General features: G+C 35.9%; 1 protein-coding gene across 8 annotated transcripts in view; it reads right to left on the bottom strand.

The window, feature by feature from the left end:
• Positions 1 to 18,831, bottom strand: part of KMT2E (lysine methyltransferase 2E (inactive)) — a 96,317-nt gene that overhangs the window by 16,488 nt on the left and 60,998 nt on the right. For all 8 annotated transcript variants that reach the window (XR_016036967.1, XM_088834211.1, XM_088834197.1 and 5 more), the window contains 6 exons: positions 15,961 to 16,188; positions 15,396 to 15,526; positions 14,302 to 14,419; positions 12,902 to 13,011; positions 7,648 to 7,912; positions 6,039 to 6,137 (listed from right to left, as the gene is read on the bottom strand). Coding sequence is in view for 7 of the 8 variants with exons in the window: in XM_088834211.1 (XP_088690337.1) it covers positions 6,039 to 6,137; positions 7,648 to 7,912; positions 12,902 to 13,011; positions 14,302 to 14,419; positions 15,396 to 15,526; positions 15,961 to 16,188 (951 nt within the window). In the remaining variant the exon portion in view is untranslated. The remainder of the gene's footprint in view (positions 1 to 6,038; positions 6,138 to 7,647; positions 7,913 to 12,901; positions 13,012 to 14,301; positions 14,420 to 15,395; positions 15,527 to 15,960; positions 16,189 to 18,831) is intronic.

Raw genomic sequence — 18,831 nt, 5'->3', positions numbered from 1 at the left:
GACCCTTGCCTTCTTCATTCACCAGTACCTTAGATGGTGCTCAGCATATAACAAACATCCAAAGTTTTGTATTGTGTATACACTATATACACACTATATACACTGTGTATACACTATATAAACCATGTATATCACTATTATTTGAAGGCAAGTAATGAAATCTTTAAGCAAGATTTTGGAAATCTTGATTTAATTAAGGCAGCTGAAGCTGAATATCCTCATTTTGTTTGAACAGAAAACCTGTACAAATAAATAGGTTCCTTTTTGCTATTCAATACTATGATTACCCATTCATTGATTACTCATATTTGAAGATATAATTCCTAAACACTGATGAGAGAAAATGGGACCTTAGAAAATTAAAACTAGTAATCAGCATTAATGTTGTGAGGAGAGAAAAATGAGATGAACATGTCAGATGACTTTTCTGGCAGATTTACTCTGCTTATAATTTTACTATTATTAGAAATCCTTTTACATCTTCTAAAGTGATCTAAACCAAGTCACTTCCTGGAGGCATTAGTAAGAGCATGGATTCTAGAGAGTAGTGTTTTCTGAGTGTGTTTTTTCTATGGAATGAAAACTTGTGGTATGACAAAGGTGTCAACACCAAAACAAATTGCAAGGATGTATTAACATAAGTTTAGGAAATGCTGACAATTTCTCAAGAGCATTTAAACACACCACGTATACTGGAAATCTCCAAGTTGGGGACAAGGGATATTGTTTACTAAACTCAACTAGCCACAAAGCTCTTTCACAAAACATCTTAGAATTCCAAGGAATACTTTTTGATATGGAAGATCAATATTGAGAAAACTGGGGAATCCTGCATCCTGGTAAGGCCTCCAAGGCACTGCCTGGACTATAAAGAAGCTTCACTTAGTTCACACTCACAGGCCTATCTATATAGCTTTCTTCAAATGGCAGCCAGGAACATTTAGTGTTCAGCTCATTTATTGACCACCTACTTTTACAAAAGCCAGACATCTTTTATCCCCTAGAATCTATGGCTGTGACAACGAATAAAACTACAAATCCTTGCCCTTACGCAATTTATATTTTAGTGATACATAGTTAATTTTAGATTGTCCTAAATGCTTAATAGGTTCAAGAACTTCACACCTAGGTGACTGTTCTTTCATACCCTTTGATGGTCTCAAATTTCTGTCCTCCTAAGTGTGAAGACCACAGGAACCACAGGGTTCCCTGGTAAAGAATCCACCTGCAATGCAGGAGACCCCGGTTCAATTCCTGGATCAGAAAGATCCTTTGGAGAAGGGATAGTCTACCCACTCCAGTATTCATGGGCTTCCCTGGTGGCTCAGCTGGTAAAGAATCCACCTGCAATGCAGGAGACCTCAGTTCAATTCCTGGGTTGGGAAAATCCCCTGGAGAAGGGAAAGGCTACCCACTCCGGTATTCTGGCCTGGAGAATTCCATGATCTGTTTAGTCCATGGGGTCGCAGAGAGTCATCAAATATTACCCAGACTATTCCCAAGGTACGGTCTTTCCATAAAGTTGTGGAAAATTATTTTGAAAACACAATATGAGAGGATACTATATATAAAGGAGGTTCTTTTCATTTAATTATAAATGGGGCAGAAGAGGGGAAGTAAACTTTTTTAATTTAAATCTTTCAAAAGTTTTATAGTTTTTATCACCTGTTCATCAAAATAAGGTGAGCTTCCCAATATCAAACCACCTGCTATACACTTAACCTCTCACAAGGTTATGACCACCTAACCTCAACTACCAAGGAACTGGGGGAGTCTATTCAGTAGTCCTGGGTTTAGAACCAGGTACGTATAAGCAACCAGCTGAATCACAACTTACTGTATTTTAACCCACTGTATTTCAGCTTAACTAGGATGACTGTAAGATTCTCCCAAGTCAGTTTCAACCCACTGACAAGTATCTCTTGCTAAAGAGAAAATGTCTAATAACCATCTGTTCAGTTCCATACCATTTAGCCACAAGTTCGCTTTTGTAAGCAGGTAATAAATTCTTAAAGGGAGGGGATGGGACAAACCATATGAAGGAAAAAGGAAACTGTTAATAAAAGAATGGCTTCCTATCCTGGACACATAATGATTTGAATATTCTTCCATAAAATCTTAATCATTCAGCATTTCATATGATCTACAGCCAACCAATCTTATTACCCTATATCCCTCCCCACACCTCACCCAAAAAACCAGACTACAAATTCCAGCCAAATGTGTTTTATCACATAACCACCTCCAGGTTATTTCCCCTAGAGAAATAACCACCCATTCAATTCCACACAACTGAGCCACAAACTAATCTGTACTTATTTACTAAACATCATAAGGTCCACTGTAAATTCTACCTAGTTCATGAAATGGCCGCTGAACCCTCCAGCTGTAAGTTAACAATCTTGTATCTCCTTTACCACACTTCCTGCTGCGTTGTAACTGTTGAAGGCAGAGACATTGTCTTCCACTCTTAAGCAGCAACCAAAATACATAGACACTGGTGCTATTTTTGGAGACCAAGCAACATACTAATATTGTGTATGGAACTGCCATTTATGTAAGTAAAAACTATCCTCAAAAATTTCATATGGTTCAAGTTGTACTACAAAAAGATAGGCTGAAGTATATTTTAATTTGGATATTACATGGTACTTCTAGGGGAGGAAAGTCTGACTCTTTTTATACCCCAATCTCATGAGGACTGGTATCTCCTATTATAATGATTTAAAGTCTGTCCTGTCCAGGAGAAAATTTAAATGAGGTTAACCTAAGTTTCTCAGTAGTTGACCTATCTAATTACTGATGATAAGCTAGCCTATAACCTAATATAAAAGGCAAACACTAGACTATGAAGAAAGTGAAAGTCACTCAGTTGTGTCTTACTCTTTAGGACCCCATGGACTGTATGTCCATGGAATTCTCTAGGTCAGAATACTGGAGTGGGTAGCCTTTCCCTTTTCCAGGGGATCTTCCCAAACCAGGGATCGAACCCAGGTCTCTTGTATTGCAGGCGGATTCTTTACCCAGTAAGTCATAAGGGAAGCCTGAAAATACAGGAGTGGGTAGCCTACCCCTTTTTCCAGCAGATCTTCCTGACCCAGTAATCGAACCAGGATCTCCTGCATTGCAGGCAGATTCTTTACCAACTGAGTTATCAGGGGAGTGCATAGATTAATAAAAGCTGATTAGCATTTAAACTTTTCTAAGCAAAATATTTCAGAATATACCACAAATATTAATACTTGGGGGGTCGTGGCAACTGCTTATGAATTCTTAAGATGCACGCTTTTGCATTCTCGTCATTCGAGTATAGCAAAAATTTTATAATTAAAACATCGAGGCAAATATTGAAATGACAACAAACAACATTAGAGTGACTTTGAAGGCTACAGGTTACAGAGCCAAGGATTTTAAAATAACTTATTTCAAAAGGGGACTCTGGAAGATCTGCTGGAAAAGGGATAGGCTACCCACTCCAGTATTCTCAGGCTTCCCTTGTGGCTTAAGTGGATAAAGAATCTGCCTGCAATACAAGAGACCTGGGTTCGATCCATGGGTTGGGAAGATTCCCCTGGAGAAGGGAAAGGCTACCCACCTCCAGTATTCTGGGCGAAAGAATTCCATGGACTGTCATACACTGTTGCGTATGACAAAAGGGAACTCTCATACACTGTTGGTGGGAATGTAAGTTGGTGCAGTCACTAAGGAAAGCAGTATGGAGGTTCCTCAAAAAATTAAAACTATGATCCAGCAATTCCATTTCCCAGTATTTAAAGGGAACATAACCACTAATTTGAAAAGATACATGCACCCCAATGTTCATAGCAGCATTATTTATAATTGTCAAGATATGGAAGCAACCTAAGTGTCCATCAACAGATGAATGGATAAAGATGTGATACAGACATATATGCACGTGCATACACACATCAATGGAATACTACTCACCCATAAAAGATGACAATTTACCATTTATAGTAACATGAATGGACTTGGAGGATATTATGCTAAGTGAAATAAGTCAGAGGAAAACAAATACTCTTATGTTATCACTTACATGTGGAATCTAAAAAATACAACTGGTGAATATAAGAAAAAAGCAGACTCACGGATATAAAAAAGAAACTAGCAGTTACCAGTGGGGAGAGAAAATAAGGAGGTGGGGAAATACAATGGTAGGGGGTTAAGAGGTACAAACTGCTAGGTATAAAAAAAGCTACAAGGATACAGGACACAGGGAATATAGCCAATGTTCTAATAATAACTACAAATGGAGTTTAACATTTAAAAATTATGAATCACTATATTGTACACCTGTAGCTTATATAACACTGTACATCAATAAAATTTTTTCAATAAAAAAATTTCACACCCCTTCAAAATACCAGACAAATTCTAAATACTGACATTTGTTTATTCCTATGAAAAATACTGATATTAAAATGAGTATGCTGAAACAGATATAAAAATATGAAGTATTCATTTGTCAATATAGCATACAAGTAGACAAAATCAGGACAAAAATGGATTCCCAAGAAAGCATTTTTATCTACCTATTCAAACTTCCATCATGTTCAATAAAAGGCATTTATATTTTCTACTGGAATCTGAAAATTAGGATGTTACGGGTTTCCCTAACTTTTGCAATACTAAAAGAAGAAAGTATTTTTAAATCAGCCCCAGAGTCATAAAACAAATCTCCAGGTTTGAGTTTCTTTTTTTTCCCCCCATTGCCCATCCCCACCCCTACCATCCCCAAGCACTGTTATATCCTTTAAAGCCATATTTTTACCAGACACATGCCTCAAACAGAAACCAGTCACAGCATAAAGTGATCTTCTAAAAGCTTCTCCAGGATCATTACAAAGACAGGGCTATGACAATTGTGGAATGAAACAGGAAAATATTGAAAATCAAGTCAAAAAAGGGCCATAGGTATTTGGGGTAGGTATAAGTAATTTATTAGATGTAACTGAATCTTAGAAAAGGGTCAAGATAATTTCTCTAGGTAGAGGTAAAACTCCTTTTTCTTTATAAGCAACCACCAATATTTTTTCTCCTGTGTTTTCCTTCTCTCCTATTCCTAACACTACCCTTGTCCTATCAGAGCAGTGCTTCTGAAACCCTGAGGCTGTGGAACAGTTTGACATCACTTTTGCAGTTTTGAATATCAACAATACATCAGTGTTAGAGGAATGACCATCAAGGCAACAAAACAGTTACATTAAGCAGGCCTACAAATGACCAAAATCCAAAGATATTAGCACCAAGTATAGTGACACTTGAGAGTCCATGAAACACAACATGAAGATCACTGAAACAGGAAATGAGGAAGCATATAAAAAGGGAGTGGGGAAAACCCACACTAAGATCATCAGCTGGTAAATAAAGACATTTTCAAATCTTAAGGCAAACTATACCACAATATTTTCTTAACTGGCCTAGACATTATTAATATCAATTGCTAAATTACCATGGATTTTTAAGAAAATATCTTGCCCTAGTTTTTATACAGGTATTTGCAAATAAATAGTACAAGGAGTATAAATGCCAAACTTATTTTAATGAAAACCTTATTTTATGATAGCAGTATGGGATACAGAAATAGCAGGGGCCAGTATCTTTTTGCATAAATCATGTTAGTGCTATTATAATCTTTTAAACTCCATTTTTGTTTTACATTAAATTATAAAGAGAAAAGATACATTTAGTTAAATAATGAAAAACATTTTGAACAGTAATTCTGGCAATAAAATTTATTAACAGTACACTGCTTCAAAAATGTTAAAAAGTATTTCATAAATGTTACAAATTCTAAATTGTCTAGTGAACATACAGTAAAAATACAAAAGATTAGTGGAAGATACTTGAATGGTAATGACAAAGCCAAAGAGAAATGCTCAGTGACACCATCCTGTTTACCAATTTCAAAGAAACAGGGTAAAGGCCCACCTAAAGGCAGCAACAAGTATTATGGGAAGAACAATGTCACTAAACACAAGTGACAGCGTGAAGCTGCTACTGGCCTTCCAACTTACCATCTTCCTTTTCCTCTCTGCAATCTGTTCCTCAGACTCCATTTCTACCTCATTGCTGATGGGAGTTTTTTCTTCTATATCATCAATAAAATCTGGTTCCTGAAAGATGGAAATGACTGCTTTAAGAATCTACTCCTCCATCTACAAACTAGAGACACTGAACAATGTATTAAATAACTTTCATCCTGAACTAATTAAACATAAAAATTGTTCTTAATTTCAGAAATTTATAACTGGTTTCTTAATTCAGGAAACTTTTCAACATCCTGCAGTCAAATAATGTTGTTTTTAAAAATTCTAGTCAATAATATTCTTTTACCTATAGACACCACAAAGCCTTAGGTTTATATTCTTCCCAACACATAAACATATATATTATTTCACAAAACCTAGTGCCTACAAATACCAAGTGCTCAGTAAATATCTGTTCAATTTAAAACTTAACGGAAACTTATGCAAATAAGAAACTGGAGATGTATAAAATCTTAATCTTCACATTTAAAAGGTCTTTCCACTTGTTTAGACGGCATGTAACAAAATACTTCCTGGTGAAGCAGAAGAATAGGCCAAACTCTTTCCCCAAATTTATCTTACATATTTTTAAGAGAATTTCCTCTCAAAAATCTTATGTCACACTTACATAATTGATTTCATTATGTCCCAAATATTTGGCTTCCCATGTGGCACTAGCTATAAAGAACCTACCTCCTGCTAGCCAATGCAGGAGACCTAAGAGACAGGGGTTTGATCTCTGGGTCAGGAAGATCCCCTGGAGGAGACAATGGCAACCCACTCCAGCGTTTGTGCCTGGAAAATCCTATGGACAGAGGAGCCTGGCAGGCTATAGTCCCTAGGGTTGCAGAGAGTTGGACACGACTGAAATGACTTAGCACGCATACATGCATGCATGTCCCAAATTAAAAGAAACATTATGGCTTAAGATTTTAGAGTTCTTAATAAATAAGAACATTTATTATAAACATAAGAACAGTGTCATCTGGAAAAAAACGTTCAAATTACCCAGTCTTAGAAAAATCTTATATTCAATTCTACAAGGATTTGCTGTGTGAGCTGTTCCTTAATAGTTTAACAAATATTGTACAGATTCTAGCAGAATCTGTTTTATAAGAATACTTCATTAAATAATAGAATGAACTTAATTTTAAGCCATTTTACATAAAAAAGTTTAAAATACGACAAATTAATTTTCTTCTGTTAATTTCTGTCATCAAGAGTCAGTAGAGGACTTCCCTGGTGGTACAGTGGATAACAAACTGCCTGCCAATGCAGGGGACAAAGGTTTGATCCCTGGTCTGGGAAGATTCCACATGCCCTGGAGCAACTAACCCCAGGTACCACAACTACTGGAGTCTGTGCTCTAGAGCCCACGAGCCACAACTACTGAGCTTGTTTGCCTAGAACCTGTGCTCCACAACAAGAAAAGTCACTGCAATGAGAAGCCCATGCACCACAATGAAGAGTAGCCCCCACTCCCCATAACTAGAGAAAGCCTGCACTTATCAACAAAGACTCAGTACAAGCAAAAATAAATAACTAAAATGTTAAAAAAAAACAACCCAGTTATTCCTAAAATAATAAAATTCAGTACCTGATTATTTGATACTGATAGTCTCAGTGGAGAAAGCTTTCTCTGTTTAGTTTCTGGGCTCTTCATTTTGTTCGTTGTTCCTTCACAATCCAGAGTAATATTCTGATTTTGTGTGTCTTTTTCTTTTGAAATATCCTTTTCTTTTTTGCCTTTCTTCCTTCTGGTCTCATAACCACTATTGATGTTCTCCGTGGATTCAGAACTACGTTTCAGAACAGGGCACTCTGAATTTTCTTTGAGGCATGCACAATCCACCTTGTACTTACTGGAAAGAAAATCACTTAAATATTTATTCAAGACATAAATTGTAAAATTTTATAATCCATCTTAAGCTGTATCTCTACAAAACTCTATGCTATTACTAATTATAAGCACTCCTTTTCACTAAATTTCATCCCTGGTAACTATGACAAAATAAATTTTACTTTCTCATAAAACCAATATAATAACTAGAAGAACCAATCATAAGGATCACCAGTGATGGTTTACAGAAGGAAAAAAGAACAAAACAAAACTAAGCTAAAACTGAGTCTTTTTAAGTAAAATGATAGCATGGCTTATATCAAGGCCAAAGGAAAAAAAGTTTACTTCAGCGTGTTATAAAATATATAAGCAGAAAATGATAAAAGACTCTAAATCTGACTTTAAAAATGCTAGGGAAATAAATACCAAATCTTAACTAGTTTGTCTTATACTTAAAGGAATGATTTCAATAACCAGAGTTCTTTAAAAAGCTACCTTGATAAAAAACTGACTCTTAATTCCTTTTGCCCTTAAGTATTCCATCTTTCAAATAAATGGAAGCTTGAAAAATAATAGCATTCTCTTATCTTCACAGTAGTGATAATTATTACTCCCATTTTACAGATGAGATTAAAACTCAGAGGGTTAGTATCTTGTCCAAAGGCATACATTAAGTAGTAGGGAAGACATTCAAATATGGAGCTTTCTGAGTCCAAAGACCACACTTTCAGCTCTTCAATTTTCTTAACTTTCTGCCTTCTTTATGTCTACCACCAAGATTTATTAGTCCATTTCCTGGATACAGGTTGAATGCCCAAACTGGAGTTACACAGTAAGAGAAGTCTCCCACTTTGCATGTTTTGAATAGTTTAACGTTTGTTCATGACTTCACTTTCACGCAATGGAGAAGGAAACAGCAACCCACTCCAGTGTTCTTGCCTGGAGAATCCCAGGGATGGGAGAGCCTGGTGGGCTGCCATCTGTGGGGTTGCACAGAGTCGGACACAACTGAAGCGACTTAGCAGCAGCACAATAAAAAATAATTTACTTTTCCAAGTTTCTAATAGTCCTGCTCATTTCATGTTCAACACTGGTTCAGTTCAGTTCAGTCGCTCAGGTGTGTCTGACTCTTTGCGACCCTATGGAGTGCAGCACACCAGGTGTCCCTGTCCATCACCAATTCCCCGAGATTACTCAAACTCATGTCTATCAAGTCGGTGATGCCAACCAATCATCTCATCTTCTGTCATCCCCTTCTCCTCCTGCCTTCAAATTTTCCCAGCATCAAGGTCTTTTCCAAAGAGTCAGTTTTTTGCATCAGGTGGCCAAACTATTGGGAGTTTCAGCTTCAACATCAGTTCTTCCAATGAATATTCAGGACTGATTTCCTTTAGGATGGACTGGTTGGATCTCCTTGCAGTCCAAGGGACTCTCAAGAGTCTTCTCCAACACCACAGTTCAAAACCATCAATTCTTCGGTACTAAGCATTCTTTATAGTCCAACTCTCACATCCGTACATGACTACTGGAAAAACCATAGCCTTGACTAGACAGACCTTTGTTGGCAAAGTAATGTCTCTTCTTTTTAATATGCTATCTAGGTTGGTCATAACTTTTCTTCCAAGGAGTGTCTTTTAATTTCATGGCTGCAGTCACTATCTGCAGTGATTTTGGAGCCCAAGAAAATAAAGTCTGCCATGGTTTCCCCATCTATTTGCCATGAAGTGATGGGACCAGATGCCATGATCGTAGTTTTCTGAATGCTGAGTTTTAAGCCAACTTTTTCACTCTCCTCTTTCACTCTCATCAAGAGGCTCTTTAGTTCTTTGCTTTCTGCCATAGGGTGGTGTCATCTGCATATCCTGATATTTCTCCTGGCAATCTTGATTCCAGCTTGTGCTTCATCCAGCCCAGTGTTTCTCATGATGTACTCTGCATATAAGGTAAATAAGCAGGGTGACAATATACCGCCTTGATGTACTCCTTTCCCTATTTGGAACCAGTCTGTTGTTCCATGTCCAGTTCTAACTGGTGCTTCCTCACCTGCATACAGATTTCTCAAGAAGCAGCTCAGGTGGTCTGGTATTCCCATCCCTTTCAGAATTTTCCAGTTTATTGTGATCCACACAGTCAAAGGCTTTGGCATAGTCAATAAAGCAGAAATAGATGTTTTTCTGGAACTCTCTTGCTTTATCAATGATCCAGTGGATGTTGGCAACTTGATCTCTGGTTCCTCTGACTTTTCTAAAACTAGCCTGAACATCTGGAAGTTCACAGTTCATGTATTGCTGAAGCCTGGCTTGGAGAATTTTAAGCATGACTTTACTAGCGTGTGAGATGAGTGCAATTGTGCGGTAGTTTGAGCATTCTTTAGCATTGCCTTTCTTTGGGATTGGAATGAAGACTGACCTTTTCCAGTCCTGTGGCCACTGCTGAGTTTTCCAAATTTGCTGGCATATTGAGTGCAACACTTTCACAGCATCATCTTTTAGGATTTGAAATAGCTCAACTGGAATTCCATCACCTCCACTAGCTTTGTTCGTAGTGATGCTTCCTAAGGCCCACTTCAGTTCACATTCCAGGGTATCTGGCTCTAGGTGAGCGATCACACCATTGTGATTATCTGGGTCATGAAGATCTTTTTTGTACAGTTCTTCTGTGTATTCTTGCCACCTCTTCTTAATATCTTCTGCTTCTGTTAGGTCCATACCATTTCTGTCCTTTGTTGAGCCATCTTTGCAGGAAATGTTCCCTTGGTAAATCTAATTTTCTTGAAGAAATCGTTCCCATTTTGTTGTTCTTCTCTGTTTCTTTGCACTGATCAGTGATCAACACTGGTAAAAAGATACAAATCAAACTGCCTAATTCTGTGAATCAAGGATAGAATTCAAATATTATGCTCTACCCTTCAACTCTCCAAATCAGTTATTAATAGAAACTAACTCTTTCTGGGTATTTTCTTTCTGATTTTAGGATAACAGAACTGCAAACAGTAATCGCAGCAACAGGTAATATTTATTCAGCACTTATTTTGTACCAGGAATTGTTTGAAACCTTTTACATGTGCTAACTTATTCTTCTACAAATTCCTATAAGGTGGTATTATTCTCATAATGAGGCAGAGAGATGACAAAACTGCTTCAAGGTTATATAACTAAGATAAGTCACTGAGCTAGGATTTGAAACCAGAGAATCATATTACAAAAAGCTTGTGTTTTTACTCACTACGGGAAACAGTCTCTCACTGCAATGAGCCATTATGCTAAATTGGGAAATTTAACCTTGAAGAGGGGAGTGGGGGGCGGTGGGGAGAAAGAGCCAAAAAGGAATACTTTAGTTATCAGGATAAATCTGACTCCAACAACCAAGCAGAGATGCATACTGAAGAAAGATTTCATTGACAGAAAACATGCTGCTGCTGCTGCTAAGTCACTTCAGTCGTGTCCGACTCTGTGTGACCCCATAGACGGAAGCCCACCAGGCTCCCCCATCCCTGGGATTCTCCAGGCAAGAACACTGGAGTGGGTTGCCATTTCCTTCTCCAATGTGTGAAAGTGAAGTCGCTCAGTCGTGTCCGACCCTTAGCGACCCCATGGACTGCAGCCTACCAGGCTCCTCCATCCATGGGATTTTCTAGGCAATAGTACTGGAGTGGCTTGCCATTGCCTTCTCCGGACAGAAAACATAATGGGCATTAAAAACGTCTCCATATAAAATAGATACCACACAAACTTTTAAAGATACTACATGGATTAACTTTGATTTTTTTAAGTTGTACAGTAAAGAAGTGCTGCAAGGAAGTAAAGCTATGGGAATATAAACTGGTCATTCATCCTTATCTGGTAAAAACTGAGTTTGGACACATTCTACAACCAAACAGTTCTACCTCTAGGTGCCTGTCATGGGAAGAAGTACACATGCAGCATTTTTTGTAAATCTAAAGGTCCACCAATAGTGGAATGGATAAATAACATCAAGAGTGAAAGTAATGTACTAGAGCTACACATAACAAAAGAACTGAATTTCACGAAAGTAATGAATGAGAAAAGATAAACGCAAAATAATACAGATTGTAACTTACATAAATTTTAAAAAAATACAAAATTACTGGTTACTATTTAGGGACATCTAAAGACACAGTAAAAACATTAAACTCACCAAATTAAAGATGGCAGTTATCTCTGGTCAAAGAGGGAATAGAAATGCAATCTGGCTGCTAAACATGAGGCCCTTCAGTGGACAGTGTTTTGTTTTCTTAATTTGGAAAGTAGGCACATGGACTTTTTGGGGGGGTGCACACAGCTTGCAGGATCTCAGTTCCCTGAACAGGGACTGAACCCAGGCCAAGGCAGTTAAAGCCCAGAATCCTAACCACTAGGTTACCAGGGAACTCACTACATGGACCTGTGTATTATTATTTTTTACAGTAAGCTTTTTGAAAATTTAAACTGAAGTTTTTATACTCAGAATTAACTTTTCTTACCCCCTAGTGTTTCAGAACAATAGTTCTCAGAGTTTCCTTGCAGGATCTCCACAAACCCTTTCAATTTATATTGCAAAGAAAATTTGGCACAATTTTTCTTTTCTTTTGAGGGGCAAAAAGTGAAATCATCCATTTCTATTGATTAACCAAATTAATTGAATGACTAAAATTGCACACCCTACCTAAAATACAAGAAAGAAAAGGAAAAAAATTCTTACATAAACAGTGTCAGTATTGCCGAATTAGGACTACAAATTATTATAAGCATTACATAACAACAATAAATAAGAAAATTTAGAATAAATTTTAGAATAAAATTTTATTTTTTAGAATGAATAAATAAATAAGAACAACTTAGAAGAGTTAAGCAACCATGCTATAATGGAAGCTGATAGCAAAATGTTTGTTTCCAAGTATTTTAAAGTGCCTAATGGTAAGTAAAAATAAAATACTATAAAAGTAATGACAATACCTATATTTTTATAGGGACATTCAAAAATTATTTCAAAACAACAGACTTGAACTTACCAATTCCCATAGTCAAAATCAAAGGCAATAGTAATTTCGGTTCCCTTAGGAATACTTTGTATAGAATAAATGTAAAGATGTATGGTTCCATCTTCAATTTCATGCCTCACCTGTTAGTTAAAAGAATAATTTTATATTTCCAGAAGTAGTTTTGTATCTCTATAAATTATTTTCTACCTTTAGAAGCATCTCATCTTGCAATTTTGAAAACTATTCTTTTCAAAGTAATTCAAAATACAACATGGAAAATACACTATTAACTATAAGACTTGTACATAAATCAGTGATTATCAACTGGGAAAGAGGTATACATCAATGCATATTTGATACAGGCTCTGCTGCTGCTGCTGCTGCTAAGTCGCGTCAGTCGTGTCCGACTCTGCGACCCCACAGACGGCAGCCCACCAGGCTCCTCCGTCCCTGGGATTCTCCAGGCAAGAACACTGGAGTGGGTTGCCATTTCCTTCTCCAATGCATGAAAGTGAAAAGTGAAAGTGAAGTCGCTCAGTCGTGTCCAACTCTTAGCGACCCCATGGACTGTAGTCTACCAGGCTCCTCCGTCCAAGGTATTTCCCAGGTAAGAGTACTGGAGTGGGGTGCCATTGCCTTCTCCAGGCTCTAGCAGCATCAAAATGAAAATACTCTATTTCATCGGTTCTATGATGCAGAGTTTTTCACCTTTTAACATCTCTGAATGAGAGTTTTACAACTGATGGCATCTTTGACTTAATGAAAAGAAGTAATGATACAGTTTATAAGTAAACAGTTAAAGTACAGTTTAACACTATACTTTTCTATGGTACACATTGTTCCAGGTATGTAGTTAAACGCATTAAATCCTTTAGTCCACATAAAATCTTTTTACAGATAAAACTAAAGCACAGACAAGGATACAAAGCTAGTTAAGTCAAATAGAAGACATGAACCTGTAAGTCTGGCTTCAAACCCTACACTCTTAACTGTAACATTATATAACTATAAAATGTTTATTTTGCTATGAGAAAAAACAAACCAGAAATATTTTATATATCACTTCTAAATCACAATTTAAAAAAAAAGCTTTGTAGAAGCACATATAAAATCAACTTTAGTTTTCAGCTTTGTCATCAACTTTGATCAAATCAGAGCGTATATTTGACTAATATAGCTTCCAGAACAGAGACGTCCACTATTTTCTCTTAGAATGAACATCACTATTTCTTCAATGTATAAGGTAACTGAAGATCTCACAGTCAGTATCATCTTAGTTTTTGTAATGGAAAGATGCTAGGCCCTAGAAAATGCATCAATAGATACAAACTGGTGATCTTTTTTGGCCACCAGACTTCTGTGCTTAATTTAATACTCAGATTCCACACATTCCCTACCCCTGCCTCCCCAAAGGATTTATGTATGCTTACCTCTGCATTGGGTGTACAAGAACGCCTGATGAACCGAGCTTCATTCCCAAAAGTCCTTGCATCAACACACATTTCTAGGCCATGAAATTTAGAATAGAATAGAACAAAAGGGTATGGTCTACAAAAAAAGAAATGCATTAGAAGCTATTAACATTTTGAATTTAAGAAATTTCTAAAAGATTCATATTAAGTAGGGAGGCCAAGATTTGAATACAGGCAACCTGATACTAGAATCCATTCTTAACCACTAGGCTAATTCATGCTAATAAGATTTTTACCTGCTCCTATAATCTTATCTAAACCAAAGAAAATTAGTTCAAGGTGGGAATTCAAATTTACAATGATAAAAAGGGAATGACTACTGCCTTTACATAAGGATTCACAATGAGATGCCATTAAAGTTCCTATCACTCCATTTAAGTGTTTGAGTCACAGCACTGTTTCAGATCAAATCTGCTAAGTAAAAGGGAAAGATTCTTATATATCTTTCGTAACTTAAGTAACACAAGTTATAACAATACAAAATACTTAAATAATTATAGTATATAGGTTGAGAATGTTATTTCCCTAGAGAGAGAAAAATAATTCCAGACCTCAGGGATGCAATGGCTATCATAAGATCACATCAATTCCCATCCCCCAAATCACAAATGATAGAAGAGGCCTCCAAAGTCCTTCCAGTACCAAGAAAGCCAGAGCTGAAAGTGGTGACAATAATGTAAGACCAAATCTAACATACTCTGATAAAAGAAGGACATGGTCACCAATGGTCTTTGCAGGTTCCAGCAATCCTAGACGGAAAGGGTTCCTTATAACATCAGGTAATCAGAGATTTTCATTACCTATAGAGTTTGTCTTTAAGTAGATTGTTTTAAGACTGTCAACAAAATAGGATGGGTAAGAGTATAAGGAATGCATCTGCATCTTTTTTGTTGTTATATTTTATCATGGTCCAAAAGTTATCATTAGTCACTGTTCAACCACACTATAGTTTTAAATATTAAAATGATCACTTAGAGAACAAAATACACATTATAGTTAGTCAAAAATTCAATACTTAACTACAGAAAACTAATATGGGAAAATAAATATACCTCTTAAAGAAATATCCATTTGCTTCAAACTGTTCTCTCAACATAAACTTCCCTCTGTATTCAATGATAAGTGCATCAGGAGGCAAATCTTTTGCAGATTTCAGAATCTTCTTATTTTTTTGTATATGGCTCTACAATGGGAGAAAAGTTGAGATTAACTAAACCAGATTGCTTTTGGACTTTCCTGATGGTACAGTGGATAACAATTTGCCCATCAATGCAAGGGACACGGTTCAATCCCTCGTCTGGGAAGATTCCACACGCCTTGGAGCAGCTAAGCCCATAAACCACAACTACTGAGCCCATGTGCTGCAACTACTGACGCCCGCTGGCCTGGAGTCTGTGCTCAGCACTAACAAAAACTACTGCAATAGTTTCTCTTTGAGCACTGCAATGAAGAGTAACCCCTGCTTGCTGCAACTAGAGAAAGCCTGTGGGCAGCAATGAAGACCCAGCACAACCTAAATAAATAAAATAAAACCAGACTGCATTCAGTCTAAGTACTTAAAATACACAGCAGAAAAACATTTTTGTTCTATCATCTTTCGGCAAATGATATATTTACCTCAACAGGAGGTTTGAAGATCAAATTATTGGTATTCAAATCTGATTTAATCTCTTTTTTGTCATTTCCATTGCCCAGTCTCAGAGCTAGTCTTTGTGCCTCCCTCTGAACACCTTCACTATATTGGTTATTATTTGCCTCTTCATATTGATCCATCCATGCTTTGATTTTTGTCTCCCATCCAAAATTTGAAACATCAGATGAAGGATCAATCTCCGGAGCTGAGCCCTAAAATCACAGCAAACTGAGCATTAATATCTGGATTTTAAGTATTTATACACACATACACTATGACAATCTATATAAAAGAATATAAACTAGAAATAATGATAGGCTTTCTAAGTAGGTCCAGTGGGAAAAAAAAGACCACAAGTGAGCAGCTTACTGCATTTTATACTGATGCCAGACACATGACTTGGAAAACTGAAGGAAGGGGAGTTAATCTGAACAGCAGAAACTTTTTACTACTGTAGCCAAATTGGAACTATCAATAAAACTGCAACAACCCAAAATAGTCTACGGTTAAAAAAAGACAGCATGTGAAAAACTTTTTTGACTCTACCAGTATCTAGTCTATGCTCACATTTGTATTTAACCAGAAAAAAATATTTGCAACTATATGTAAACTATACGTATTGCATATTAAGTATAAACTTATTTTCTGATATAATACTTCAATTTTTACCATGTTTGTAACAAAAATATACTCTGATACTTTAAATTTTATACTCTGATACCTTCATCTGTAATGAACTGTCCACATGATAAATTTTACATGAGAATAAAATGTCTCACAGTGTGAACAAGGACCTTTAAGCTTAAGTGCCTGCCCCCTTCCATACCCCCTTTTAAAACGTTTAAGAATGCTAAATGCTACACCACAGCAATATCTTTTTTGATCCACCTCCTAAAGTAATGAAAATTTAAAAAACTGAACCTAACTGAACTTAAATGCTTTTGTGCACCAAAGAAAACCATAAACAAACAAAGACAACCTATAGAATGGGAGAAAATACTTACAAATGAAGTGACTGACAAGGGATTAATCTCCAAAATAAACAAACAGCTTATGCAGCTCAATTGAAAAAAATTAAAAAATGGACAGAAGATCTAAATAGACATTTCTCCAAAGAAGACATACAGATGGCCAAAAAGCATGTGAAAAGATGTTCAACATCACTAATCATTAGAGAAATTCAAATCAAATGAGGTTATCACCTCACACTGGTCTGAGAGGCCATCGTCAAAAAGTCTACAAACAATAAATGCTGGAGAGGGTGTGGGGAAAATGGAATCCTCCAATCCTGTTGGTGGAAATGCAAATTGCTACAGCTGCTATTGAGAACAGTATGGATGTTCCATAAAAAGTAAAAATAAAGCTACCATAAGATTCAGCAGTCTCACTCATGGGCATATATCCAGAGAAAACAATAATCCGAAAAGACACAGGCACTCCACTGTTCACTGCAGCACTATATACAATATCCAGGAATGGACAACCTAAATGTCTATCTACAAATGAATGGATAAAGAAGATGTGGTACATATATAAAATGAAATATTACTCAGTCCTAAAAAGAACAAAATATAATGCCATTTGCAGCAACATGGATGGATGGAGAGACTGTCAGACTGAGCAAAATAAGACAGTGAAAGACAATTATGATGATACCATTTACATGTGGAATCTTAAAAAATGGTACAAATGAATTTATTTACAAAACAGAAATACAATCACAGATGTAGAAAACAAATTTATGGTTACCAAGGGTGAAAGGGTCAGGGGAGGAATAAATTGGGAGATTGGAATTGACATATATACTAATATAAAATAGATAACTAAGAAGGACCTAATTCAATATTCAATACTCTGGGAACTCTACTCAATACTCTCTAAGGAAATATATGGGAAAAGAATCTAAAAAAGATTGTATATATGTATATGCAAAACTGATTCACTTTGCTGTATAGCAGAAGCACACCACTGTAAAACAATACTCTAATAAAAAAAAAAAAACAATGCTAAATGCCAAGTAGTGGAAAGTTACAACCTCTCAATAGGTTTTATGAAACAAAAAGGGAATCCCTTTTCTCACTGGAATAAAATTTATACAAAGGCATAATTACCACATATTTTAAAAATTTATTAAAACCAGACTCCCTCAGTTAGTTGTAATCTCAGGATGAAAATGAATTAATGCAGATAACAAAAACATATATTGTATCTTACTGATTGTATAATTCAAATTTACAGTGAATTTATAATAGATTTAACACAAAGTTTCAGTTAAGCTGTTTGTAAATGCTATTCTGATTTATACAGAACTGAACATCTTTATGAGAAGATAATTTCCATAATGTGTACAACCTAAGTATGAAATTTTAAAATCACATAAAGATTTCAAGAAAATTTTTATATATGCTGTTAAACATGTACATGTGTACAGTAACACTTAACTAAAATTTACTATCAGTCCACCTTACATATAAGTAAATAAACTATTACAAAAAGTATCTTCTCTATAATGAAACCAACTATAGTAAGTTGTTCAGCTATTTGATAGGAGTAGGTTTATTTTACTAATTGATATTTTATAGACTCATGTATTCCACATTAATAATTGATCACTTGATAAATAATAGATTTTTTATACAAATATGAAACATTACATATTTTTGGCCTTTATTCTTATTTTTTTATTTTTCAGAGATTTTCATAGTGAATATAGTTTATGTAATACAAAAATGTTTTTCATATATTACATACACAAAAGTCTACAAGCACTTTTTTTAACTACCCATTATTTATTTATATTGAGGTACAGTTGATTTACAATATTATATTAGATTGAAGTGTATATCAGTGATTCA

This window comes from Moschus berezovskii, chromosome 3 (genome assembly GCF_049115385.1).
Source record: "Moschus berezovskii isolate FMDL1 chromosome 3, NW_MosBer_1.0, whole genome shotgun sequence".
Taxonomy (NCBI): Eukaryota; Metazoa; Chordata; class Mammalia; order Artiodactyla; family Moschidae; genus Moschus; species Moschus berezovskii.
This window is presented reverse-complemented; position numbering and strand designations above follow the sequence as displayed.